General features: G+C 49.6%; 1 protein-coding gene across 5 annotated transcripts; it reads right to left on the reverse strand.

The window, feature by feature from the left end:
- Window positions 1-3,108: 3,108 nt before the first annotated feature.
- On the reverse strand, window positions 3,109-27,409 carry fasn (fatty acid synthase). 5 transcript variants are annotated; one of them, XM_049015371.1, is made up of 43 exons: window positions 26,287-26,540; window positions 22,808-22,947; window positions 22,254-22,406; window positions 21,860-22,033; window positions 21,453-21,653; window positions 21,207-21,329; window positions 20,201-20,316; window positions 19,732-19,866; window positions 19,173-19,641; window positions 18,699-18,886; window positions 18,080-18,269; window positions 16,572-16,666; window positions 16,282-16,416; window positions 15,840-16,043; window positions 15,626-15,741; window positions 15,353-15,528; window positions 15,008-15,199; window positions 14,841-14,921; window positions 14,551-14,739; window positions 14,275-14,454; window positions 13,739-13,942; window positions 12,739-13,046; window positions 11,598-11,978; window positions 11,350-11,514; window positions 11,144-11,259; window positions 10,804-10,958; window positions 10,481-10,684; window positions 10,250-10,400; window positions 9,984-10,162; window positions 9,461-9,580; window positions 9,231-9,353; window positions 8,921-9,144; window positions 8,643-8,841; window positions 8,395-8,546; window positions 8,202-8,293; window positions 7,730-8,127; window positions 6,892-7,086; window positions 6,581-6,808; window positions 6,053-6,264; window positions 5,310-5,408; window positions 4,968-5,219; window positions 4,775-4,891; window positions 3,109-3,334 (listed from the first exon to the last, which is right to left on the reverse strand). In XM_049015371.1, the coding sequence occupies exons 1-43, from the start codon at window positions 26,313-26,315 to the stop codon at window positions 3,332-3,334; spliced, it is 7,563 nt and encodes a 2,520-aa protein (XP_048871328.1). In that variant the 5' UTR covers window positions 26,316-26,540; the 3' UTR covers window positions 3,109-3,331. The 5 variants fall into 5 exon arrangements, with proteins under 5 accessions (XP_048871328.1, XP_048871330.1, XP_048871329.1 ...); XM_049015373.1 differs by lacking the exons at window positions 3,109-3,334; window positions 26,287-26,540 and adding an exon at window positions 27,289-27,409 and having other exon boundaries at window positions 3,536-4,891; XM_049015372.1 differs by lacking the exons at window positions 3,109-3,334; window positions 26,287-26,540 and adding an exon at window positions 27,195-27,406 and having other exon boundaries at window positions 3,536-4,891.
- Between the last annotated feature and the right edge of the window lie 6 nt (window positions 27,410-27,415).

Below are 27,415 nucleotides of genomic sequence, written 5' to 3' on the forward strand. Positions count from 1 at the left end.
GTTTCGCTCGCGACATTTGTGTCACTTTCAAATATGATCGATCGGAAACCTCATCTAAAAAGATGTATGTACAGAAATCCTTTCTTTTTTCGTATTCCAATATTGAAACTGGCAAATGATTGGAAGTTAGTGCCTCCTAGTGGGTAAATCTAATTAATTAATATAATTAATTAGTTAATTTATGAATACACATGTTTCTCTTTATTTTGATCATATATTGTTCAAAGTGAATAGTGATATTTTTTTCTCAGACATAAAATTGTATACCGTACATATTTTGTCAATGGAGATTTTGCTAAGTGATATATTAAATTATTGTGGGTTATGTTCCCTCATCCTGGTCATGGTGAAGTAGTAGAAAAGTTCTGCAGTTGATCTTTACTTTTTAAATAGTTTTACAGGTTGATAAATGTCTAATTTATTATTTTTTTCCCAGTGAAACGATAACTGTGAATGCTGTGCAAACACTCTGTACAATGAGACTCCACTGCATGGATACGGTACTGGGCTGGTTTGACCTCCTGGGTTCTCCTGCTCCGGTGGTCTGACATCCTGGACTCATCTGAGAAGGAGAACCCAGAATGACTGGCCACAGAAGCAGGAGAACCCATAATGACCAACCAAACCACAAGAGTAGAACCCGGGCCATCAAAACAGCCCGCACCATATCCAATGGAGCCTCAGTGAAGCAGAATGCCTCCTACTCTTCTAATCAGCCCTTATCAATTCTCCTGCTCTTCTGGTTTGACCTCCTGGATTCTCCTGCTCCTTTGGCCATCCCTTATGGGTTCTCCTGCTCCTCTGGTTTGACTTCCTGGGATCTCCTGCTCCTTTGGCCATCCCTTATGGGTTCTCCTGCTCCTGTGGTCTGACCTCCTGGGATCTCCTGCTCCTCTGGCCATCCCTTATGGGTTCTCCTGCCCCTTTGGCCTGATTGCCTGGGATTGCTTGAGCTCTATTCTTCCTCCACCTGAAAACTTCAGAAAATTCTATCCCACTAAACATCTAGTGTGTTTCTTGGTGAACCAGTGACTCTCCACTTGATTTCAAACCACTGGGGCCTGATCAGTTGCTGTCCTGCACGCGCCTGCATACTTCCTGTATTTTGTTTACTTTCTTATTCTCCTCCTTAATCTGCGTCCATCTCTTCATCTCTTTCCTTCTTACCCTCATCTACCTCTTTCTCTTTTCCTGTGTGTTCTCACCCCCACACTTCTTACTTTACTTTCAGGTATTCCTCCTTCCTGTCATTGATCTCCACCGTCTGCCATGCAAATACCCTGTAAACTGTCACCTGAAAGCCACCCAGAAGGCTTCCTCTGAATTGATCACCCTATCATCCCAGTTCTGCTCCTAATTATTAATGGCTGCCTCTTGTATTCAGCTGTTTAAACCGGCAAAGTGTGTCCTTTTGTCCATCTTTCCACACCCCCGCCTTAATCTCCACTGTTGTCTCACAGTTCCACACTTCGCCAAAACTCTCTCTTTGTATCTGTCCCTCCACGATTGTTCCAGAGCAGATCATATTCTGTACTGATGTCTCCTATGATGCCTCACACTAATGAACAAATTAAAAAGTGCGATGGGACTTATAATAGGTTTTAGTCACAGTGCCCATCTTTTTTATCCAGACTTTACATACACTATGTTGCCAAAAATGCTGAGGTGCACAGTGTGCGGAAGTCGGCAACTCTCTGCAATAGTCTGTAGTTACAGACCTCCAAACTTCGTGTGGCCTTCAGATTAGCTCAAGAACAGTGTGTAGAGAACTTCATGGAATGGGTTTCCATGCCCGAGCAGCTGCATCCAAGCCTTACATCACCAAGTACAATGCAAAGCAGTACAGTACCTGCCAGACTGCATTGTGCCAGGTGTAAAGTTTGGTGGAGGGGGGATTATGGTGTGGGGTTGTTTTTCAGGGCTTGTGCTTGGCCCCATAGTTCCAGTGAAAGGAACTCTTAATGCTGCAGCCTTTGAATCCATGGCATTTGACAATTTAATGCTACCAACGTTGTGGGGACAGTTTGGGGATGGCCCCTTCCTGTTCCAACATGACTGAGCACCACTGAACAAAACAAGGTACATAGAGACATGGATGAGTGAGTCTGGTATGGTGGATCTTGACTGGCCCGCACAGAGCCCTGACCCTGAACCCGACAGAACACCTTTGGGATGAATTAGAGCAAAGACTGAGCCAGGCCTAAACCTTGTGGACAGCCTTCCCAGAAGAGTTGAAGCTATCATAGCTGCAAAGGGTGGGCCAACTCCATATTAAAGCCTATGTATTAAGAAGGGGATGTCATTAAAGTTCATGTGTGTGTAAAATAGGTGTCCCAGTACTTTTGGCAATATAGTGTATTTAAGGCTGGCTACTTTATTTACAGTATCAGTCAAAGCATGGACATGCAAATCTGCCTACAAAGGACAGAGTGATAAGTGTTGCATCACATGTCCTGGTTACATTACCTAAACATTGAAGAAATTGCTCTGGAGGAGTTTGACCAGTGTGAAGCAGCAGCCAATGAGTTCTCCATGCATATGTTGGATCCCCTTCATGACGGATGGAATAGCAACCCTGGCCTCCTCATGAAACTGGCAGAGGTGAAAGTAGGGTCAGTCAGTCCCTGGGGCAACTGGGGTTAATGGCTTCACTCAAGGGTCCAAATGGTGGGATCACTGCTGACTATGAGATATGAACCAGCAACCTTCCGAGTCCCAACTGACAGAGCTGTCCCCTCCCCCAAAAAAACCAAATAATTATTTTTATTAATACCGTTTTGGTCACTGCATGATTCCACAAATGTTAGTGTTGATGTCTTTGTAATTATGTTGAAATGCAGAAAATAGTACAAATAAATTTTTCCATGAGTACTATAGGTCAATCACCTTTCTGACAATATTAAGATTATAAAAGCAATTGTATTGAGTTTCCATCAAGACAAACTAGGGAATGTAAATTTGCATTTGTAAACATAGCAGGCGAGTCACACCAACCTGACAGACACTATACACACGCTAACATACTGCTGAACTGTCTAGGATTACTTTGAAGCTGAAATTATATATGTACGTTTAAAGCTCAGAAATAAAGACAAGGAATGAACATCATTTTGCGATGCTATTTTATTTCAACTAGTACAATAAATACTTCAGAAATTACATAATAGAATTTAAAAAAATAAAAAAAAAAACCTTAGAGAGGCAGTCCATTGTTTCTCCTTTACACTTTGAATTGGAAGTCATCTAATTCTTCACCGACTTGATTAAAAGTCTCAGAAATCAGATCAGTTGTTTTGGGATCCTTCTCCCCTTATATTCTCCAGTGTGTGGGTCACTGTCAGGAAAAGAATGTTTTCAGGTAACGCTTTATTCTCTACAAAAGGAGAGAATACTCCTGGGCTCACCAGGCTAGTGCTGTGTGATGCACCAGCCATCTGCTATCCAGCTCCCACAATGCACCACTCTGCATCGGTGCAGCTCAGAGAGACTTCAGGCATGTTTTCAAACAGCTTCAGTTTAGTAACCTTGGTCCAGCTTATTCTTCAAATATCATTAGTTGTTTTTTTTTTTTTTTTTTTTTTTAAATTTCAGAATGGAAATACATCCACAGAATTTTGCAAACAAAAGGAAAAAAATATATACTAAAAGAAATACATTTTATGCATTAAATAACCAGAAATATCAGTTACATTAAAACAGCAGTGTGAACTACAGCAGTTTTCTTTTTAGAGCATGTACCATATTTTCCAGACTGTCAACACACAAGGTAGAGTAGAACAGGTACAGATGGTCAACTGGTCCTCCTAAAGTTTAAACCATATGAAACAAAAGACCGTGCTGTTCGGAAGCACTGGGGGGTAACACTGCAAACCAGAGCGATTTGGCAATTCCTCGCTATCTGCACCATGCAAGCCAGTGTGGTCAGTTTGTCACTTCACAGACGAACTCAACTGCTTGCACACGTTCATTAGAGACAAAACCATTCCAACCATTTTTGTTACTCCCAAGATGCTTCCAGCGCACTGTACACCTTCCCATATGGAAAGACTCTGATCAACAGCCCACATGAAATTCTGTACAGACTCCAAGACAATGCAGCACCTTGGTAAGGCAATACAACCAACACAAAGTGGTGTGTATGTGTTTAGTGACATTCAGAAAGACAAAGATGCTCTCTTAGTAAAACATCTTCATGCAAATGTAATACTGCTACCTTTGACTGGTCTAATCTATGCATTTGGTGAATCTAAGTGAACTTCTGTGTGTGTGGGTGGCTCAACAATACACACACTTTAAGGTTGGGGTTAAACCCGAGAATGACGTCCGCATCATCAGGGCAGGCAGAACGTTTCCTTACAAAAAGTTCTAAAATCGATTGAAGCAGTGTTGCCCTTTAGCAGACGGTCATCGTCGTAATCCGAGCACGCGAGTGGTTAATAAGTGGTCACGTGACCATGCATTAAGAGTACGCTTTCAGAAGGTGTAAGGTGAACTTCTAAGCCGTACCTTTACAAAACCAAAACAGACAATACAAAAAACAAAAAAAGAGAGATAAAGGAGAACATGGAACGAGAGCAGACGTGGAGAAGGCGGACAGGTTAAGGCCGAAACGCGTGTCCAGATCCTTCCGGGAAACCACAAAAAATAAAACAAAAACAGCAAGAGAAGGAAGGGAAGGCTGATGACGTAGCAGACCCGCTCGCTGCCGTCCCAGTGCCTGTCCCCCCCCTGGCCAGGACAGGATAGAGCAGAACTAACCCTCTCTGGCACTTACGCGGGGCTCTGCCAGTGAGCTGTGAATGATTCCAGTGATAGAATCCACACCCTCGCCCTCCAGGAAGGTGCGGTGGTCCCCCTCGATGACATGGACCGACACCTTCCCGTCACAGACCTGGAGGCCAAACGTGCGATAGGTGAGGAAAGGAAAAAAAAACACCCCCTCCCCCCCCGCAGGTAGAGGACCTCACCTCGTGCAGTCGGTAGTCGGCGCCCAGGCCGTCGCCGTACTCGGTGCTGGTCTTGGCCCTCAGGAGGGCGACGCTGCCGTGGTACTTGGCTGCCGGCACGTAGCGGTCGGCGGCCTTCAGCTTGTAGTAGAAGGCGGAGGCGGCGAAATGCAGCGAGGCGCGGCTCACGTGCTTGTGGCTGGATGTGATCAGGTCCACGGCCACATTCACCCTGGCCTCCAGGTCCAACAGAGGCAGCAGGGTCTCCAGGAGCTGTAGCGAGGCGAGTGGGCTGTCAGTGCATGGCGCCCCCTAGTGGGAGAATGAGGGAAACACACTGCCTGCATTTGTCTGGGGGCTTACCTTGTTATACTCCATTCCAGTGAACTGCTGGATAAAAGCACAGAGGGCCTCCGTTTCAGCTTCAGACTCTTTGCCCGGGGTCAGCTTTGCTCTGTAGCTCTGTGCACAGAACAGGGACAATCAATACTCCATAAGAGCCAATTCAGGTGCTTTTAACCCGAACACAAAGAACAATATCTGGAAGGGCAATGAGCAGTAAAGAAGAAAAGGAATATTACTATTAGGCCTATCAAAATTAAGGAGTTATTAATTTTTGCGATTAAAGTAACCAAGTTAAAATAATGCGATTAACGACATCATGCAGTGCATTATGGGGCAACCATATAAGCCATATAAATGATTGTCGTTCATGACCTACTACATTGTTATATCTGAAATGTACATCCTTTGTGATGACTAATAAATTAAGGAATAATTAAATTGGTGATTGATTTTACATTCAAATATGCATAACAAGCTTTAATCTTGAGAAAAACAAAGTTTTTAATTGTGAATAATTGTGAATTCATAAAATGTGTGATTAATGAGTTTAAGCTATTGACAGCCCTAATTACTATTAACTAAGGCTGATTCTGCTAGGGAGGGGGGGGGTCCACATCATTTGTACTAAATGTGTAGGGAAATACAGGACAAATTGCTACTTTTTCAGGGGGGAGACAAATGCCCCAAGAATTACCTATGCCGCCAAACAACCTAAGTAAAAGGTAAAGTAAGCCAGCCGGCCCCCCCCCCACCCCCCCCACCTGGGTGTACGCCGCCACGTAGGAGTGCGAGCCATCAAACAGGAAGAGGTGCTCCACGGGGCGGCCAGCAGCCTGCAGCTGTGAGCACATCTCAAAGGCCACACAGGCTCCGAAGGAGTAGCCAGCGACGCGGTACGGGCCGTCCGGCTGCACCTGCCGCATGCACTCCACGTAATAGGAGGCCAGACTCTGGATGCTGTCCAGCGGGGCCGCTTGGGGGGGGTGAGAGGTAAGGAGCAATCATTCAGTATGGGGTTACTACCATACAGCGCAAGCCAAGCATTCAAGGTTACTGTGAAGTTTCCAACTGACAGTTCAGCTGACAAAATTTAACTGAAGTGGCTTTTTACCCATTTATACATTTTTCTGACAATTCTGGTGAAACACTGAGTAACACCAGGGACCTTGCTGGCACCGAACTAGCTGCCTTCGAGATACGAGTCCATTTCCTACTTCCTGTTTTTGGCATAAATCAACTGATTGAGAGGACGACCAGACGACCTAAGCGGGGGTCACGGCTCTGCGTACCTTTGGTGCACTGCAGGCCGTAGCAGGGCACGCTCAGCTTGGCGGTCAGCGTGCGGAAAGCGGTGATGGAGCCCTCGATGGGGTGCACCAGGAAGAGAGGCCTCTCAGCGCTCTGAACCTCATTCAGTCGCGTGACCGTGGGCCCGTCGGGATTCACCAGGAGCTGACTCAGGTCGGCGTCCAGCAAGGCACCGGTACCGCCCTTCCTCAGCGGGGAAGCCCGAGAATCTACAAGGGGGGGGCAGAGAGAAGATCTCTGGTATCTCCATACCAGGTCTGAGACTTGTGGCTAAACTCGAATGGGCACTGACCCTCACCCTCGGCACCTCCCTGCTGGCTGGATAGCTCGCGCAGCTTGTTAATGGTCAGCTGGCGGATCTCCCGCATCGCCATGACGATTTCGTAGTCCCGCTCCAGAGTCTGCCGAACCTCCACGCCCATGAGGGAGTCCAGACCCAGGTCGGCTAGAGAGGCATCAGCATTCAGGCTGCTCACGTCACGCACACCTGTGGCCGAACGAGGAGGACAGACTGAGGTCAAAAGTGCATGCGCTTGTACCTGCGTGACAGAGTGCAATCATGTAACTTAATTCACTGTTTTTGACCAAAGCAGGGCTTTGAAATATTTACGCATTACATACTCAGAATGACACATTAAACGTACAATGCAACTCAAATAGCATATTGTTCCACGGGTCAGATTTCACAGCAACTGCAAGAATGGGCACAATTCTCCGACGCAGCTTGATGCACGTTCTCCCCACGGATTTGTATGTGAAAACACCTGATATTTAAAACAGGAGGAATCATGACTGGACTTCAAAGCCAGCGGAGGAGAGTCAGCACAGGCAGGGAGACGTTCGAATAATTTCTGAAGGGCTGGTAATTGACGTAAACTGGGGACATTCCACTGCGAGCAGGGAGTGCCAGACGCTCGCCTACACCGCTGGCTTCAGTATAGCACGAGATGTATCAGTGTTCCGGGACCGACGTCCCTGCAGAAGTTCATACAAGGTCACAGAGAACCATCCCCAACATGTGCTTTTAATTTGCAGGTATATTACAAAGTGCCTCTCCCCCCACACGCATCAGTGGTATGTCCCACATCGGCACCCATGTTCAGGGGACTCCAGGTGAGATGCTCACGTACCCAAGATGTGAGCCACAGCCTCCACCAAGTCCCTCTGGCCTCCACTCTCGCCCTTGGCGGCCGCCACCCGCTCGGCCAGCACGAAGCTGGACATGACCGGCCTCGGCTGGTTCAGGAAGCGGTCCAGCACCTCCAGGCAGGAGGAGATGCGCTGCGGCAGGGTGCCACCTATGACCGTGTCGTTGCTGCCCATGGTCTCCAAGACCACGCCCACGTCGCCGATTGCGCCCCACTGCACCGCCAGGCCGGGCAGCCCGTCGTGCCTCCGCTGCTCGCACACGCGCTCCATGGTGGAGTTGGCGAAGCCGTAGTTGCTCTGACCGGCGTTGCCACGACCGCAGCTCACAGAGGAGAAGGTGACGAAGTGCCGGAGCTCGGGACACCGGTCCCGGGTCACCCTGTCAGACAGAGGGACGCGGTCAGGTCCCGCTCAGCAACACCGAGCGCCGGCAGGGAGGGAGCGGCACCCTACCTGTCCAGGTGGATGGTCCCGTCGTACTTCGGTTGGCAGACCTGCTGGAAGTGCTCCGGCGTCAGGTTCTCCAGCATGCCGTCCTTCAGCACCTGGGAGAGGAAACAGGATCACATGCGAAATACTGAGCATCCCTCAAAGTCAAAAGGTGCCCACGCACTCCTGGGCTGCGGCAGGAGATGGCGCTCTGTACCATGGCGAGATGAAAGATGCCTCCGACAGGACCAAGCTGGGCCGCCTCAGTGATGAGCTTCTGGGCGCCCTCCAGGGAGCCAACGTCCTTGGTGGACACCAGCACTTGGATACCCATGGCCTGCCACTCCTGCACTCTCTTAGCTTGGTACCCTAGGGGGAACGACAATCATTTTACTGGGATGGCCTTTTTTTTTATGTTTATGACAAAAGGCTCTACAGCCAACACCCTTGCCGATCCACCTTTACCGTTGCGGATTCCTGAGCGAGACGTCAGCACCAGTTTGCGAGCTCCCCTCTCGGTCAGCCAGTGGGCCAGTTCCAGGCCGAAGCCACCCAGGCCTCCAGTGATGATGTAGGAGAGGGAGGCGGGGCAGTAGGTGCGGCAGATGGCGGGCAGCGAGAGCCGGGCAGCCTCCACACCCGCGGAAGGTTCCTCTGTGCGTACCTGTAAAAACACCAGCGTGAAAAGCCGCGTTGTCCCTGCAGAGCCAGCGGGGAAAGGCGGAGCCGAACAGCAGCCTTACCTGCAGCAGCACCTTGCCAATATGTCTGCCCTGAGCCATGTAGCGGAATGCCTCTTCCACCTGGTCCCTCGCAAAGACAGTGGTGCGCAGTGGCTGCACCACGCCCGCCGTGATGCCCTCCCGCAGGAGCTGTGACACTTCCTCCCACTCGCGGTTGCCCTCCTCGAAGAGGGCGTCCAGCAGGATGCCGTGGAAAGCCACATTCTTTAGGAAGAGCGCCATCCCTGTGGCGGGAGGCCATAACACTGGTTACAGGTGCATCATCGGGGGCGAGGCGGAGGTGGGGCCTGGAAGGGAGGCTTTGGCTCACCTAGTGGGGAGTTGTTGGACAGGTCGTACTTTCCGATCTCCAGGAAGCGGCCGTGTCTGGCCAGGCACCGTAGGCTGGCCAGCAGCTTCTCCTCAGCCAGAGAGTTGAGCACCAGGTCCACGCCTGAAGGACACACACTCAGTCGGCAACCACTCTGCAGTGCCGGGATTCGACTTCATTGCCAGCTTTCCTAGCCGGGCACCGACTCCGCCAGAGGGATCTTTACTCACCCTTCCCTTTCGTGTGGAGCAGAACGTGCTGCTCGAAGGAGGCATCTCTGGAGTTGGCGAAGGACTCGGCCGTCAGCTGCGGGAAGCGCTCCTGCAGGTAGGCCCGCTTCTCAGTCGACCCTGTTACAAAAAGGTCGAAGGTCAGGAGGTCGGCTCCGACCAGAACTTGCACAACATAGATACCACCTCTCTCTACGATTGGTCAACTCAAGAATCAGTAGCCAATTTTGATCTGTTCCCCGAGATCAACTATTTATGTTGTACAATACTTTCTACTGATGCTGGGTAATTTCCACATCCATCCAGCCACACTTCAAGTTCACACTTCAGCGTAAACATTTCACACGATGTTTAACGTAATGTACGACGTTCGTTTACCCATTTCTCATATCGAACTCGATATTTTCCACTATTAATTCATCGGGACGTAATCCCGTCATCAGTTGCCGAGCTCGAACAGTGTCAGCACTGTTGTACATTGATCACGTTTGACTAAAATCGCAGGATGACTGGAGGTACCCACCGACTGTGGTGAAGACACGGCAGCCCTGGCTCAGCGCGATGCTGATGGCGGCCTGGCCCACTCCACCTGACCCCGAGTGGATGAGCACACTCTCCCCGGGACGCAGTCGCCCACGCACCACCAGGGCGTAGTAAGCAGTGGCATAGACCACAGGCACCGAGGCTGCCTGCTCCAGAGTCCTGCCAGGGAAAGCATACCTCCATTAACATGTGGCACACCCTTCAGCGCCACGGTTAGATGGCATGCCAACGCCGGCCTGCCCTCACCAGCTGGAGGGCACGTCCCACAGGAAACGCTTGTCCGCATCCACACAAGTGGCCAGGCCCTTGGCGGGAAGGAGGCCCATCACGCGGCGACCACTGGGGTCACGGCCTGAGAATTCCATTCCCAGCATGCACTGCTGCAGGGCCAAGTCTCCTGCAGATGACGGAACTCGTATGAGAAGACAGGCAATGCCAAGCGCTTAATTAGGGGCGCGTGAAAAAGGTTGAGCGAACCTGGGATGGCGTCTGGAGGCAGCTTGCCGGTGGCCAGCATGATGTCGCGGAAATTCAGGGAAGAGTAGTAGACAGGGCAGAGCTGCACATGGGGGCTGTCGGGGGTGAAGTGGCGCAGGGGGGATACGATCCAGCGCAAGGATGACAGGTCCCCACGAGTCAGCACATTGACGTAGGCCTGTTCTGTCGGCTCCTGGCTCAGCTCTGTGGGCACACACACAAACAGTGTAAAGCACAATATCACAGCTACATAGCACTGGTCCTAACTGCTTAGTGAGCTTCGTATCAGCACAGAACATTCCAGTAAGCGGACAGACCCTCACCCTGGGGGATGAGCTGGTGCCTGAAGACGCCCCACTGCCCATCGCGGTACACATTGACGCTCAGGTCCCTCTCCAGGAGGGACTGCATGTCTTTGTGTGATGGAAGTAGGGAGGGTGCCGCAGAAGACCGCATCAAGTTGGACACGAATGCGCACCTTCGGAAACGGAGAAGCAGCAGGTCAACACGCAACACGCATGCGGTGCCCCTCAGATATGTCCAGTAGCATTAGCATTCTAAGTGTAGCATTATCCAAGTGTAAAGCTCAGTCTAAAGCTGCATACAATTAGCAGAGCAGTATTCTTGCATTAGCCTAGCATTAGCATAATGTAGCATTCACACCTTATGCGGTTACCGCCTGGTTCTTGTCGGAGGCAGTTGACCATCCCTACCACACCAGAGTGCGCCTGGGTGGCAGTGAGCCACACGCGGCTCTCTGAGGGCTCAGCCAAGATAGTCTGGGGGTCGGGGATGAGGACAACAAACATTAACAAGGTGGCTAACGAGGCAAGAGAGAAAACACACTCGTGCTACATCTCACTTCTTACCTTCAGTTTTTCCACCCATTGATAGTCGGTCGAGTCCACGGGCAGGAAGAGGGGCTGCGCGCTGGGGCTCTGACGGCGGCACAGGAACAGCGCGGAGCCGTAGAACGATTTCTTCATAGCGGCCACTTGGAGGGAGGCCTTGCTGAACACTTTCTCCCACTCAGCCTGGTTCGCATGGAGCATGAGCATTAGCACCTTACCGTGAGCCACTGGGAGGGGCCAGAGAGAGAGAGAGAGGAGAGGCCTACCTGGGACAGCAGGGCCTGTTGGCGGGCCAAGAGGTAGGCCACCGTCTCCCCCAGCGTGTCCCCCTTCAGCATCGTGTGCAGCAGCAGGAAGCCGCCCTCCTTGGCGGCCGACGCCAGGTTGCCCACCACCTCCTCTGGGCTGGACAGGGGGCTCGTCACACAGTTACAAACCACCAGGTCGGCGCCACCCAGGTTGCCGGGGGCAAGGCCCGCGTGGGGGTCCCACTGGCCGGTGGCGACACCCAGGTCCTCCAAGGACGACTGGTGGGGGGTCAGCAGGTCTTGGGTGGCGTCGGTGGCCGTGTACTCCACCCGCAGCATGGGCTGAATGTTTAGGAGGCTGACCGCACGGGAGAAAACGCGGCCTTCTGCGGCGAGGGCCTGGGGACGGACGCGTTAAAGCGGCACGTTACACGGAAGGCACTCACACACTCCCATGAAGTCACCCCCGCCCGAGAGCACACACTGGATCAGTACACAGAACACATCAGGTTCTCTGCTCCATTCTAAATGGTACCACAACTGTTTGAATCAAACTGCAGCATTAAGGTCCACTAGGGCAGCAGTGACCACAGGAGACCCAAAGGTGCCGTTTTTTTTCTTTAAATTACCCTTAATTACTTATGAGGAGCAATTAATCCTCAATAATGACATTACTGGGTTCCTGTGAACCAAAGTGATCAAGTTTTCCACTTGCTAAGAGTCTGAGGACTTGAACTGTGAAGCTTAACAGTTTATGCACAAATTAGGTTATAACTGCTTGTAGCAAACAGGGTCGAAACTCCTCTGACTCTTCTTATTTTGTTAATAGTTGTATGTGTAACTGTGTAGCCGTTGGGTAGAATCCGCTCCAATACAGCTCCAATACACTCATACCTGGCCATTCATTGGAAGGGCAACTGAGCGAGTGACCGAACTGCACTTAAGCTTAGTTGAATATTTGACTTCACATATATTTGTAATGCGCTATTTGCCTCACTTTGGACTAAAGGCATCTGCTAAAAATGTTAAATGCAGATGTAAAATGCTCTCAGGTACAGTTGGCTGAACACTTAGTAGCCCAGCAGGAGCTCAGTTCTCCAGCGTGAGGTTAACCCAAAGCCCAGCCTGGTGGCCTGGTGCCCATGCAGGTCCTCCCTACCTCCAGCACCCGTATCTTGTCGGGCGTGCCGTTCTCCAGCACCGTGTCCAGGCAGTGCCGCAGGGCCACAGAGTCCAGCAGGCCGCCCAGCAGCGGGTCTTGCAGCAGGCAGTCCTTCTCCGCCCGCACCGTCTGCTCCAGTTCTGACTGCAGGTTCCCATTGAGCTCCAGAGCACACAGGGCCGACAGCAAGCGCGGGAGCCCCGACTCGGCCCCGGTCAGCTGGGCCTCCGTCGCCTCCTCCAGGCCGGGTATGGACAGCTTGGCTCCCTGCTGTGCGAGCTTGTGCTGCAGGCGATGGATGAGACCTGTATACCAACACAGGAACAGTGTCAGTGTGTGTATTTATTTGCTAATTAGGGGCTTCCAATGGAAAATGGAGCAGGACTAGGGGACCCCCTACCTAAAAGGCTTGATAGCATTAGGGTACCACTTTACATTATAAATACATTATGAAGGTGTAGTTAAAGTATTCATAGAACATTCAGTGCACCTTCGTAATGCATTCATAGAACATTCATAAGCGGCATGCAAGTATACCTTAATGTTCATGCATTTTAGAGCAGTGAAGGCATGTTAGGACAAGAAACACAACAAGCTATCATTGTTTAAGGATGTTAAGGTATACTTACATGCCGCTTATGAACATTCTATGAATGCATTATAAAGGCATTATGAAGGTACATTAATGCAAACCGTTTCCAGCATAATGACTGAGGACTAAAGAGCGGGCAGCCATTTCATCAATCTGGTACAGATCATTTCAGCTGTTCCCGTGATGTGACCCACCACTGTGCTGTATGGAAGATTTGCTGGAAGAACTATATGACAATCCGAGAAGAGCTTCCGGCAGACATGTGACCTTCAGGTCTACCGAGGTCACCCCCCCCCCCAAAATCGTTATTATATACCACCTCTCTGCTCTCCAAAGCCGACGCATCACTCAGCAGCAGAACTAGTGACTGGGTTTCTCATGGAGAACCTCCTAAGGATCACATGCCTTTGCAGTGCCTCAGCTGCTCGCCGAGCTTCTCGCTGGTCCTCAGGCACTGCGTGTCCATGTATGGCACGAAGACAAACTCCTCCAGGGTGGGGGGGCTCTGCTGCTGCTGCCGCCTGGGCGCCACTGTGGCATGGAGGCCGGAGATCTGCACTCCGCCCGCGATAATGCTGTCCAGGTAGCGGTTCACCTGCACATCGATAGCTGCGAGAGGAGATATGGTTGAGGGATGGAAAGCTTATCACTGGGCAGTAAGTGCAGCGAAGAATACGGAAATGTTCTCTTACAGGTTTAGTCAACAGAAATAAAATGCGAAACTGCATCTAAAATTTCAATTCTCTAATTGAAAATAAACAAAACATCACAACATATATTTGTGACCCCCCCCCCCCCCCCAATGACCATTATTTTGAGGACAATAGTACATGATTTGCACTGTGTATTCTGGAGTCTAAAATGAGAACTAAAAACCAACTCCACAACTTAAAGTTATTAGTTTTACCGAAACCAAAATAAAAAATTATATTGAAACATACCCTTCTTGTCCTCCCCATAGTCTCGAACCCTCTCCTCGTGCAGACGGGGATCAACGCAAACGGACCGGATCCGAGTGGGCAGCCGCAGGCTCCGGCCCGAAAAGCCCAACACCAGCATCTGCAGCATGGTGTCCAGGAAGGTCACCCAGTTACCCGTCCATCTCAGCTTGCCGTGGTCTCCTGCGGGACAGAGAGGAGGGACTCGCTCGGTTGCCGGTCAGGCAGCGAAGGGCTGCAATGGCGGGTGGTCTTGACAGATTCCCAGGGGTCCCTCACCGGTGCCGCTGGACTCCAGGATGCCCTGGAACGCCTTGGCATAGTCATAACCCCGCAGGCGCAGCTCTTTGTAGACGTCGCCAGCCGTCAGCCCCAGCCTGGGGTCGTCCTCTGATGTCGCTTTGGGAGTCTGGGCCACCTGAGACTGGAACGCTTCCAAAGCTTTATCCTCAAGGATGCTCACTTTGCCTGCAGACAACGGTGCCAGTGTTACCAGCAGGGGGAGCTGGTACAGACAGCCCACGAAGAGCTGTGGTTGTGGTCACTATGGTAGGAATCGCACAGCTTACCACTGACTGTGAGATTGCCATTCTCAGAGACCTCGAACCTGCTGGTGGCAGGCATGAGCCGGACCTCCAGCTGGACGGCGCCTGGGAGGGGTTCCGGAGTTAAGATTCCGATGGGACAGTAACAGGACCCGACTCTAACCTGGTAAGTGATCGTGGTGCACCCTCACCGGTCTTTGGCAGGATGGTGGCCCGGTGGATGGTGATGTCCTCGAAAGTGACAGGCGTGTGCTCCATCACCGCCCCTTGGCTCCTCAGCAGCGTCCTCCAGGCCAGGACCAGGTAGCCCGTGGCCGGATACAGGACGCGCCCGTCGATGCAGTGGCCCGTCAGGTAGTAGTCAGGGGACTCGGGGTTCATGTCTGCAGGATATCATGGTGCACGTCATGCAAAATACCACACACCGGACAGCAAACCGCTCAAGAAATTCTAAAGCCATGAAGACAAATCAGGCTCCGCCAGAGATTTAGGACTGGATCCATGACATGGTCCCTCAGAGTGCTGCTGTCACTCACCGATGTTGTAGACCGTGGCCGAGCTGGAGCCGCCAGACCCAGAGGGGAAGTTATCAGCGACCGGGACGTCCCAAGTCTGTGAGTGGTCCCAGAGGATGTGGGGAGAGATGAAGGGGGTCCCGACCTCAACGGGGTACTCTACTGCCGGGTACAGCTTGTTGCTGTCCAAGTTGATTCTACCAGAGAGATGGGAAAACCAATCAGTATCCAGCAGGGCGGCCAATGACAAGCAGTCGGAAGGGACGGGCGGGGAGGTCAGCGAGGAATGCGGACCCGTTCATGTAGATCTTTCCGACGTGCGAGAGGAAGAACTCCAGGTTACTGGGGTGGCCCCTCTTCATCAGGGGCAGGATAGAGCAGGTGGATTTGAGGCTGCGTTTCAGGATAGCCTGCAGCAGGGTGGTGGGGAGGGTGGACACAGAAGGTCAATGAGGAGGAGGAGGAGGCAGCAGTAGCCGATCCCAGAAGGAGTGATGAGCGTCGTTACCTGCAGTAGGGCATGGGGTGCAATCTCCACCACCACGGCGTTGTCGGGCACCAGGTTCAGGCCCTCCTGGAAGAGCACAGCGCTCACCAGGTTGTTAACGTGGTACTCTGCTGAGGAGTATTGTGCCAGGGGGCTGTCCCAGTCAGCCTGCGGGATGGAGGTGCTGATCCAGCGAGCGGACCTTGGCTTCGGATTCTTAATTACCTGCGGAGATGGAGACTTTGGTTAGCCAACAGATAGTGATGGTACAGGTGCACCTTCCTCCCAAGCAGTTCACACCTCAATAACAAAGTTCTCTGAAGGGAAGCCCACAAACTCTGGAGGATGCAATGTACCAGTCCTGACTGTGCTGAGCGAGTGGATGCATGACCTTGCGGCATCCGGCCAGCAGATGTCACTGTTGTAAAATCCAGAGCTCTATGAGGGCCGGAGAAGCTCTTACCTTTTTGAGTGCGGCCAGCAGGGCAGGAGCGATGGAGGCCATGTAGTAGGAGTGGAAGGCCACACCAGCACTGCGCACTTCCTTGGCAAACACCCCACTCTGCTTTAGCTGAGCCACAAACTGGCTGACCGCTTCCTGCAAATGCCGACACGCACACAACCAATTGCTTCACAGACCATTTCAAAATAACAGTGAAAATGAACTGTTCTCTAGAGACAAGTGTTCACATTTATAACCTCTATAGAAAAGGCAGAGAGCAGGTCGGCCCAAAACGAGACAGTGATGGTTACCTGAGGACCCGAGATCGTGACAGTGTCTTCGGCATTGTGGCAGGCGGGCACCACCCCCTGTGGGCACTGGGCCTTACACTCCTCCCACGTCAGGCCTGTGGGGGGGGGGGGTTCATTACAGTCATGACCCGTTTTTCTCATACCCTGCGATTCCTCGGCTTGTGGTAAGAGTGAAGGAGATGGGCATCAGCAGTATGTGCCTGTCACAAGTACTAGGGGTGTAAATCACAGCTTTCCTCACGATACGATACAATATGGATTCCTAAAGCCAATGGTTTGATTGTTTTATACCCACGATACGATTATGAAATTTCACACAATTCTTTACATTTCAGTGAATTAAAAAAGGCAAATATAATTAGCATTTTATCATATTTTATTGGGAACTGTAAACAAAATCTAGTGTAGTCAAGCATGTCCCATAAAACAAGCAAAGTAAAGTGCAATATGGTAAAAATAAAAAAAAACATTACATGGACAGAACAAGAAAGATTAACATGACTGACTTCTGCGGTGAAACAAGTACGTCAGTAATCTTCTTTGAGAGGTTTTTTTTTTAAGAAAAATTAAATGGTCAGCGTGTTCAGGAGCGTAGTGTCCTAAGTCACCTGCCGTACTAAACACGCTCTGAAGGTACGCTAGCTTGCCAGCTACTTATAAATGACCAAGTCTACCTACTATAAAAATGCAAAACATCTTTACGTATAAAAAATATCGAGTATTAATTAATATTAATTTCCCTTTGGGATAAAGTATTTTTGAGTTGAACTGGGATTTTAGTTCCTTCACCTTTCTATTTCTCAGTCTACTTTTTGGAGGGAAGTTAATGTCGTAGTTGTTTACGAACAGTCTGAAAACGCTGCCCAACGCTGCCCCACGTTTCCCGTCTTCGGAATAGCAAAGGTAGACTGACAGCTGAGACAAACGCACTTCGAATGTGACATTGTGGGGAAAACAAACTCCTCCTTCCATTCCGTATGGAAGCGGTAGGTTTTTGGCTTCTTAGTCCAGCTCCCCCATTCATTTTTATACCTTTTCTTAAGTTTAGTGGAAATAAACTGGATGCTGACCAGGCGACTCGGTAGCCTGCAGCAGCTGTCCAGACTGAACGCGTCATCCATCCTCTATTTTCATGCCATACGCCCCACCCACACTACTTTTGCTCTCGACCAGTAGATCCCGATCGATGTATTGGACACTCCTGGTGTAGACCATGCGTACGTCGGAGTGGATCATCAAAAAAAAAAACGTTTGCATCGACATTTATGTGGTCACGTTGATATATCGGATCGTTTGCCGTTAAATCGAAACAAAAATCGATGCATTGTTATACCCCTACTAAGTACTAATATAATTTTAGGGGAATTAGGGACACGAGGCCCTTTGGCTGTTGGTTAACAGTCCAGATAAAACTAATAGGCTGCTGCTGCCAGCTGAACGCAAACAAAAGCAAACAAACAATCCATCAGAGCGTGAGAGGCGGTGGGCGTCGAGGCCTGGACCCCTACCTACGGCAGCCATTCCCCCTGCGGGCAGGTTGGCTTCCTTGATGCATCGCCCTCTCCAGTAGGCTGCCAGGATGACCTCCGCGTGGCAGAGGGACCCGTCGGCATAGCCGCAGGCCAGCTCCCCTACCGAGTGTCCCACAATGCCATCTGGCACCAGGCCCATCTTCTGGAGCAGGTCAATTTGGCCGATCTGTGAAGTGCAGGAGGCGCGTGAGGGACAGTCCCACATCGCACAAGACGTCAGAGCCCAAAGGCACCGGGCAAAGGGCACCAAATTCATCCATCCAGTCATCCGTTTGTCTGAAATGAAGGCATCTGAGCCTTTTGGCTAAAGGGTAAGTGTGCAGAACTGTGCCAAGTGTACATTAACTTAAAAACCCATACTAGGCAGATGCAACATGATTAAACCAAATTTTATTTGTCAGACTACCTGATTACACAGTAAATTCTTCTCTGATAAAGATACTAGATAAGCGTGACTGTATAAGAGAATGGGACAGAGTTTAAATGTGGACAATTCTGGTAACGCTCAGCAATAGTTAAAAATTAACTAAATTAACGACGGCTCATTAAAGCCCCCCTCCCAGAGAATGCGCGGCGGTCTGCTCCCCCCCCTCACCTGTATGGCAGCGAGCCCCACGAACGCGTGCACTGTGTCCTCGAAGGTGCTCTCGTCGGCCTCCATGAGCAGACGGGAGACGCAGAGCCCCGTGTGGCGCAGCGCCTCGTCCGAGCGCAGGATGGACTCGCGGAATTCGGCCAGCTGCATGAGGCTGCGGCCCATTCCCGCCCACTGTGTGCCCATCCCTGCGGACACCGGGCAGTTTCAGGGGGCCGTCACTCTCCGCACACCAGACACTGACACTCCTTCGCTTAACTTGCAACACACAGCACAGGGCGTACGGGTGGAGTACTTTACTCTATGGTACATTTTTACTTGACTATTTTTTTCCAGCCAAACCGGGTCGATTGAGGTGAAGCACAAGGAGCTTAAGGGTACAACAGCAGCGCCCCTCCTCAGAGTGCTCCCCTACACCACCAGCCGCCCCAGTGTCATTATGGGAATTTCAGGATCACGTCTGGCAGTCCTCACCTGAGCAGATGTACCAGAGAGGTCTGGATGCGGCCTGAGCTTGCTGCACCTCCATGGCATCCGCCTCGCTACCAATCAGGGCGTAGCCCCTGTAGGGCATGCTGGCGGCGGGCACGGTAGAGATGTCGTTGAGGATGCTTAGGAAGCCGGCATTGCTGGCGTTGTCCCGGGCCTTCCGGACGAGCTCGTCGACAGCCTCTTCCGTGCGGCCGCACACCTGCAGGAGCCGGGGAACCGCGAGCTGCGGCTTTGCGTCTCGGGGCGCGGTCACAGGGCCTGCCGGACGCAGGATCACGTGGACGTTCGAACCTCCGAAGCCGAAGGAATTGACGCCCACGATGCCACCCTTGACGGGCAAAGGTTCGGTGACGACTCGCACCCTGCCGTCCAGCAGTGCCGGAATATCGGGGTTGGGCTCCTTGAAATGGATGTTGGGAGCCCACATGCCGTGCTCCAGAGACAGGACCACCTAAACAGCAAAGAACCGCCCCCCCCCATCCATTAGTGAAGCAGAAAGACCCCGACCTGCCTACAGCGGGCGTAAGGTCCAGTCCCTCACCTTGGCGAGGGCGGCCAGGCCAGACGCTGGCTCGGGGTGGCCCATGTTGGACTTGGTGGAGCCAATTAGCAAAGGCTCTCGCTCGGACTGACAGAAGACGCTGACGATGCCATTAACTTCTTGGGGGTCCCCAACCTGAAGGGAAACAACACAGGTTAACATCTCATGGCACATTCACTTCTACATGGTAACTGCTGAAGTTAAACAGGTGATGCTTTTGCCTGTAAACGTCACGATCTGAGAGCAGGGGTAGCCGGCATTCCCGGAGTGATTGGACTTAAGGGTCTTGCTCCAGACCACAATGGTGATATGATTGCTCTGCGTGGGCACAAGATCTGAACCCACAACCTTTTGAACATGAGCATAAATTCCTAACCCAATGAGCTGCAGAGGGTGAAGACTGTATTGGAGATAAGCGGTAGGGGACCACAGGGTTGGGCCTACGGAGTTGGTGCCGCGCCAGGCTCACCTTGGTGCCCGTGCCATGGGCCTCGATGTACTCCACCTGCTCTGGGGGGATGTTGGCCTCTTGGTAGAGGGAGCGCACCAGGCGCTGTTGCATGTCACCCGAAGGGAAGGTGACGCCTAAAGAGGATGGACACAGTGAAGCAGATTTCCGCCCATGGTTCAAAAATATGGTTGGGTAAATTCTCCATGTGACTGTGTGCTCTGCAAAAAACTGCTGTTCCACTCAGGTCACCCCATCCTTCCTAAGACAGGCTCCGGCATTATCATGAATGGATACTGGTTAACCAGTTATGATAGGTGGACTGATGGATGGATGAGTGGGAGCTGGATTAGTCTTAAAAAAAATTAGATGACTTCTAGTGGTCTAAGCTAATCACAAGAACAGGCTATTTTTTTGGTTAAACAGAACATTTTAAGCAATAGCCATTTTAGGACACTTAAGGTCATTTTAAGGATCCTTAATAAGAAAAAAGAACAAACTTTGGCATCTAGCTACCACTCAACAGCGGTAATTTAACAAAACGACAGCCATAAATGGTGTGATAAGCTATCGATGCGAGCTGATTGTCTGCAAACAGCACACAGCGTGCGCATTCATGTTGATCTATCACGTGACCTATATATACCAGCAGCCAGAATGAACACGCAGCAGCACGTGCACATATCTGGTATACTTCAAACCATGACGCACAAGATATCACATTAGCACAAAAGGTGGAGGGGGGGGGAAGAGAGAGACAGGGCTGCCTGCAGACATCGCAGAGGTAATGCGAGCTGCTGGTGTCCTGGGACAAAGGCCACTGCATTCCGGACGGACGCATGATCCATGGTTGGATTTGTTTATAAACACGGCCTGCGGTGGCATCCGTGTCAAGAGTGAGTGGGGAAAAGGTCCCCGTCTGTCGGAGGTTGGAGATGCATTTGGGACATCAGACATTTGCTATAAGAGGTTTCACCCACATGCACGTTGGCTCAAGTTAGCGCAGAGGCTCCCAGTCACTGGTTACCTTGCTCTTTGTAACCATCTGTGTTGTTTCCCGCGTTGATGATTGTGGCGTAAACCCTCTTTGCCATGGACCTCCTGGTCAGCAACACAGCCACAGCGGCCTCGGACCGGCAGTATCCGTCACCTGAGAAGTGGCAAGGCGTCATACTCCAGGTGATGCGCAATTTCAGTTAAATTTTCCGCTTCCCCCAAGTCAATACCGCTGCCCCTCCTCCACCCCACATCCCAGAGCGACTCAACCCACTACCTGAGGAGTCAAAAGACTTGCAGCTGCCCCCAGGACTCAGCATCCCCAATTTCATGAACTGCACGGAGGTGTTTGGTTTGAGCAGCAGATTGACCCCACCCACTAGGGCGGAGTCACAGTGTCCGTGTCGAATGGCGTGGAAGGCGTTCTCCATGGCGAGCAAGCTCGAGGAACATGCCGTGTCGATGGCGGTGCTGGGACCTGCAGAACGAGCAGAGTGAAAACATACTTTGGACCGCTGACCAACAACCTCTTAGCCTCAGAAGAGAAAGTCTGTTGGTAACTTTCTAGTAAGCTTAGCAAACTCTAAACACGTTCTTGGGAGGTGATTCATGTTTATTTCCCAATACAACATCAATACAGGAAGTTTTACACCCCTGAGTCTTAACAATTTGCTCCCTGCTTACCGTTAAAGTCAAAAAAGTAGGAGAGCCGGTTCGCAAACATAGCCCGCTGACAACCAGTCATGCTGTATCCTAGGAGCTCCTCTGGATCCCGGCTGAAAGCTTCCCCAGCTTCCGAGCCACTCACGCCGATGTATACTCCCGTCTTGGACCCACGGAGGGCTACTGGATTTATGCCTGGGGGGGGGGGGTGTGAGATTCTTTTTAATCTAATTTGCAAATGATACCGAATAATTATGTTCAAGCAGGCAAGAAACCATCCTAGCAGCTACAGATGTTAGATGTCGTGCAATTCACCCTAAGACCACTGAGACAGGAACAGCAACAGGTGCTTCAGGCCCTGGTTCAGAGGAAACTATCCGACACCTCTACTGTTCAGTCTGCCAAAAGCACTCACCTCCATCTACAATGGCTTCATACGAGATCTCTAGCAAGAGTCTGAGCTGGGGGTCCATTGTGTGAGCTTGCTTTGGATGCACACCGAAAAATGAGGCGTCGAATTTACTGATATCCTTCAGTTTTCCGTTTCTCCTGGGCAGGCCATACAAACCTACAGGGGGCAGGAAGAACGTTACAGCCCAGCTAAGGAGCTTCATTCAGAGGTCCCTCAGCTTTTCGGGGCATCTAGGGACACTGAGAATATGCAGATCATCTTTCCTTTTAGGGTTTGTCTCAAAGGAGCAGAATGGCTCCCTTCAATAAAGTGAAGTGAAAAGCGAACAAAGTGAGGCTCTATTCAGAGAGGAAACTACTGCCAACACTAAGGGCAGAGCAGGGGAGGGGGAAAGGAAGGAATAAAAACCCATAACAATATCCTCTACCACTGAAATGCTTCCAAACACATTTAAAATGATCTTGCACAAAGAATGACAGATTGTCCATGTGTATAACATTACCAAGTGCTAACTAAAGGGAACGATATCAAGCATGACAACCACCACTGGCTCTCACCTGGCTTCCACCTCCTGTCGTCCTCAGTCACCATGTCCACCCCATTGAAGAGGTTCTCCCAGAACTCCTGCAGGTTGTCAGACTCGGGGAGTCTGCCCGAAATGCCAGCGATTACAATTTCCTCCATGGTGCCGAGTTCCCTGCGGGTGACAGGAGAGGGGAATCGCAGCGGTTCACCGGAGGACGGAGCGGTGTGAGAAATGCCGTTTGCGCGTGAGCCGACCGAGAACGCGCTCATGTCAAGCCAGGGAGGAGGGAACTAAACGAGGGAACTAAAAAAGCGTCCCTTTCTCCGGGAGACCAGACTGTGGGTCTGTAGTAGCTGTTCAAGCAGCCAGTGGAAGTGGCATGGGAGTCTCACTGACCTTTGTTCCCCTCTCAGCGCTAAACAATGTGAGCTGCGGCTCGCCAGAGAGCCTCAGCTGACAAAGGGGGCACAGAAATGGCATTCCCTCTCTCACGGGGATAGAGGCCATTGCCACACAGTGGCGAACCCCCTTCACTCTTGTTATCCGGCAACCCAGACAAAAGCAGAGCCGTTGGGACTTCCAAGTCTAAAAACACGACTCATTGTACAGGTAAATATGGAGATGCAAACGGCAGAAGGTTTTTAGGACTGTTTTTAGGTTATTTCTCTTCAAAACGCTGAGATGCCATACAACATGGATGACTACCATTGTGCTTATCTAGTGAAGGATAGCATGAACCCAATTGGCCATTCAGCCAAATCAACGCTGTCAGTTAAAAATATAAAACAAGTATTTTTGCATTTATTTGGAAGATTTTAATGAAGTAAAAATAAAATAAAAAAATTACAGGAAATCAAACATAAAACCAGAAAAATCACACCAAATGTCAAGGGGACGAATATAGAGTAAATGGCAGGAAACACACAGCACATCTTGATTACTTCATAGCCCAGTTTAATGCAACCCTACATATTGCCACAGCAGATTACGGCTCCATAATGATCCAGTTGTGACATGCATGCACCTTTTACATGGGCCCCAGTTCACATGGCCCAGATACAGACTGATCTGCAGGGAAATTCTCTTAAGCAACCTCTAACCAGTAAAATCTATTTTCCATACCCAATACTCACACCCTCATGAGACCCACATGGGAAATACCAGTCATGTGTTCAATAAGACTAAAGGTAATAAAATTGCAAATCAGTATTCATACAGTACTGGGTGCCAGTACAGGACTCCCAATGTGGATGAGTCACCCTTCCTTGTCTTGCCTTTGGTTGGCTCCAGAGAATGGCAGGGAAATGGAGGAGATCCAAACAGGTACATACATGCATGAAGCCACACAACCCAGATACCCAGCGGGGACAGCGGCTATTAGTTAAGTTGCCAGCATGTGATCACATAGTAATTACGCACGACGCACGCCTTCAGCATGCATTCAGCGAACCAGTTTAACTGGCCTTCCTGGGATCTGCTTTAATGGTGAAAAAAAATGTACTGTGCACTCAAACATACAGACAGTAAAAATCTGATGGATAAATGCCTCCCAATTTCTAACGAAGCACAATGCTGAGGGAGCAATGATCCAGCATCCCAATTACGCAGTATGGCAGCGTTTGGCTTAAGTGTTAATTATTAATCGAATACGTCTATAGCGTGTCCAAAGAAAAAAAGGGAACATTTGTCTTAACCAGACATTTAAAAAGATGGTGGCAAATCACAAAAAGTAGCAAACAGTCAACCAATTCAGGTTTAATTAAGTTCAAGGCCAGTCTGGCACCATATTCTTAAAATCCATAACTGGTGTGGCCAGTTACAATGAAGACAAGGCAAATCAAATTAATTTCATAAAACTGAGGTCTTAAAAGTTTGACAAACTGCTCATTTTAATAAGACGTTAAATATTAAGGGCATAAAACAAAAAAAAAAATGTGAAGGGACTTTAAAAAACGTAACATCTTGAGAATTTTGTGCCATTACTGAGCATCACTGTAGTTCGCGTCTGAGATGCCGAACTCGGCACTTTAACACAAAGTTGTCCCCCCCAATGAATTCTATGTGACATACTCAAGGTAAACAACACTGCTCATCTGTGTGTACAAATTTACTAGTCATATTTTATAACAGGTGAGTAGTAACAAGCTCACTGACATGTTCATGGTCACAGGATCGCCGCACGGGTAAATTTTAACAGAAGTTTTGACAGATACATCTGTAGATTTGGCACATGAATGGATGTTAGGGTGCAGCATGCAGTCAGCCTGGGCAGGGCTGCTTCTAGCTACAGGCAGAATAGGTAGCTGCCTTGGGCCCCCAATTTACCTGCATTGCAGAGGAAGTGAAATGATCAATTATCTTTACAGGGGGGCCTCCCAAGTAAAGCTGTGCCTAGAGCCCTTGAAAAGGCCATATCTCAAAAGGCTGAGCCTTACTGCTGCTCCTTGTAGGTAATCTCTACACCAGTCAGTAGAGATGTGTGTGTTACATTACCAGTGTAATAAGCAATTCCAATATAAAATGTGGAATGGATTAAATGTGTATGAGGATAATTGTCGGACCAGATGCCATTAAGCAGAAATTGTCAAAATAATTACAATTCCATAAAATGTATGAAGGCTGGATATTTAAGTGCGCTAACACGTTAAGGTAGATTCAATGGGCACATTGAAGACGGACGGCGTGAGAAAATCGGCACGCAACTTTTAAAATGGGCCATGCACCACAGCTCTGCAGAAATAGCTGGGATACGCACATTAAACGTAAAGCGCAGACAGCTCATGGTATAAGATAATCATAAACACTATATTAAACCTGCGTAGGCGTTGGGTGTATTTTAAAAAAGAAAAGAAATATGGGACACCTTGCATGATCTTTCCTATGCCGACAACCCTCTGGTCCGGTTTACTTATACCGCCACTCCATGTGGTGTCAAAAGGATCGTCAACACGTCACTTCACCAAGTGTTGCAGGTTAAAGAGAAAAAAAATCCGTCATTGTAAAGCAGTTGATGACACTTAATTATTAATATTGATAACTGGCACGATGCCTCGATAAACGTGCTGCAAGTCTAGATACTTAATGGCTTAGATTATAGAATAGTGCAGATAAGAATGATGGGATAAACTATTGCTAGTTAATAGTTAAATATTTTTTAATTTAAGGACCGACCCGACGTCACAAAAATCTGAAAATCCCCGTATCAGTGAAGAAAATGCTCAACATTAGAAGATTCACAATTTTACAAAAAAATTTTTAAAAAAAGACACCAACTGCAACCAACCAACGAGATCCATAAGCAAAATCCCCCCTAAAAACTGCGCCACAGGGAAAATCGGGTGCAAGCAAACTGCGATGAGACGGAATCCATTTTGTTTGATCCCTAGTCAGGGATTCGGCCGGTTCTCGCTTCCTCTTTGCGCTGGAACAGTTTACTTTGGTTTCTCTACTATCCGGTATTAAACGATTGCTAAAATACATACAACAAGAATAAAGTATTTAAAAACTTACCAGCGATGCACTAACAAATAATCAGCCATTTTGTAGTTAAAACTGCAGTGTTACAAACATGAGACAGGTACTGTTATTTAGCGGCTCACTCCGACATAGTTGAAATTTAACATTCGGCATCAGATGCGCATAAAGAGCGATGGGCTGCGGAGAAGCAGCTGCGTTATAAAAGCAGTTAGCAAACTAGGAGTTGGCACCTATTCTCAGCTCAGGTGTGACTTGCGGTTCCATTTGGTGGGGATGCGCCACTTTTTCCCCCAATATATGTGTGTGTGTGTGTGTGTATATATATATATATAACAATACTGCATACATCTGTTAACCTGGGAGGATTTTTTCTTATTTTTCTTATGCCACGGCATTTTTTATGTTTATTATAAGGTGACTATAACAGTACAACCTGATTCATCGACCAGAAATGAGAGCTGGCCTTATCTCCAGAATGTGCAAATTTGAGGGATTTCGTCGCACCAGAGTAGCCAGAAGCCTGCTTGTACATACTCGAATTACCCCCCCTCCATTATTGTTGTTAATTTTCACCACTAGTTAGGCCTACATAATTCATTCATTCATTCATTTGAGGTACCCAAAGCTGAATATCATATTCGTAACTGCGCCAAACCGCAAGCTATCCGGCTAGCTGGCCACCTCGGTGTTAGCAGGTGCTTATTTATTTAACAGCGACCGAATACATCCATCGCTTATTTAGCTTTACGCGTCGTCTCAGCTCTGGTTTCCTCGCGAAAATATATCTCACGTTACCAATCACCAAAATGCACATTTTCGTTAAATCGAGCATCGATCTTTCCATGTCGCTCACCATCTAGCCGAAGCGTCAGGAAACCGGTATTTTGGTCGCGACATGTTACCACTTTTTTAGAAACGAATGAGGATGCGAATACACTTACCTGCGGTAATATCCTTAACCAGCACAAAAAACACTCTTCAAAAACCGTGAAAGGAGATAATATCGGAGCCTTAATCTTGTTTCTTGAGACTAACCTGGATCCCTGCTACAAACGGGTTACAATTGGCTGCCTCCTCTTGGATTCCTCTCGCCGGCTTGATTCTCTTTCTCTGTTTAATTTAAATGTCTGACATGCTCTATGGCCACGCCACATGGGCTGAC

This window comes from Brienomyrus brachyistius, chromosome 5, assembly GCF_023856365.1.
Source record: "Brienomyrus brachyistius isolate T26 chromosome 5, BBRACH_0.4, whole genome shotgun sequence".
NCBI lineage: Eukaryota > Metazoa > Chordata > Actinopteri > Osteoglossiformes > Mormyridae > Brienomyrus > Brienomyrus brachyistius.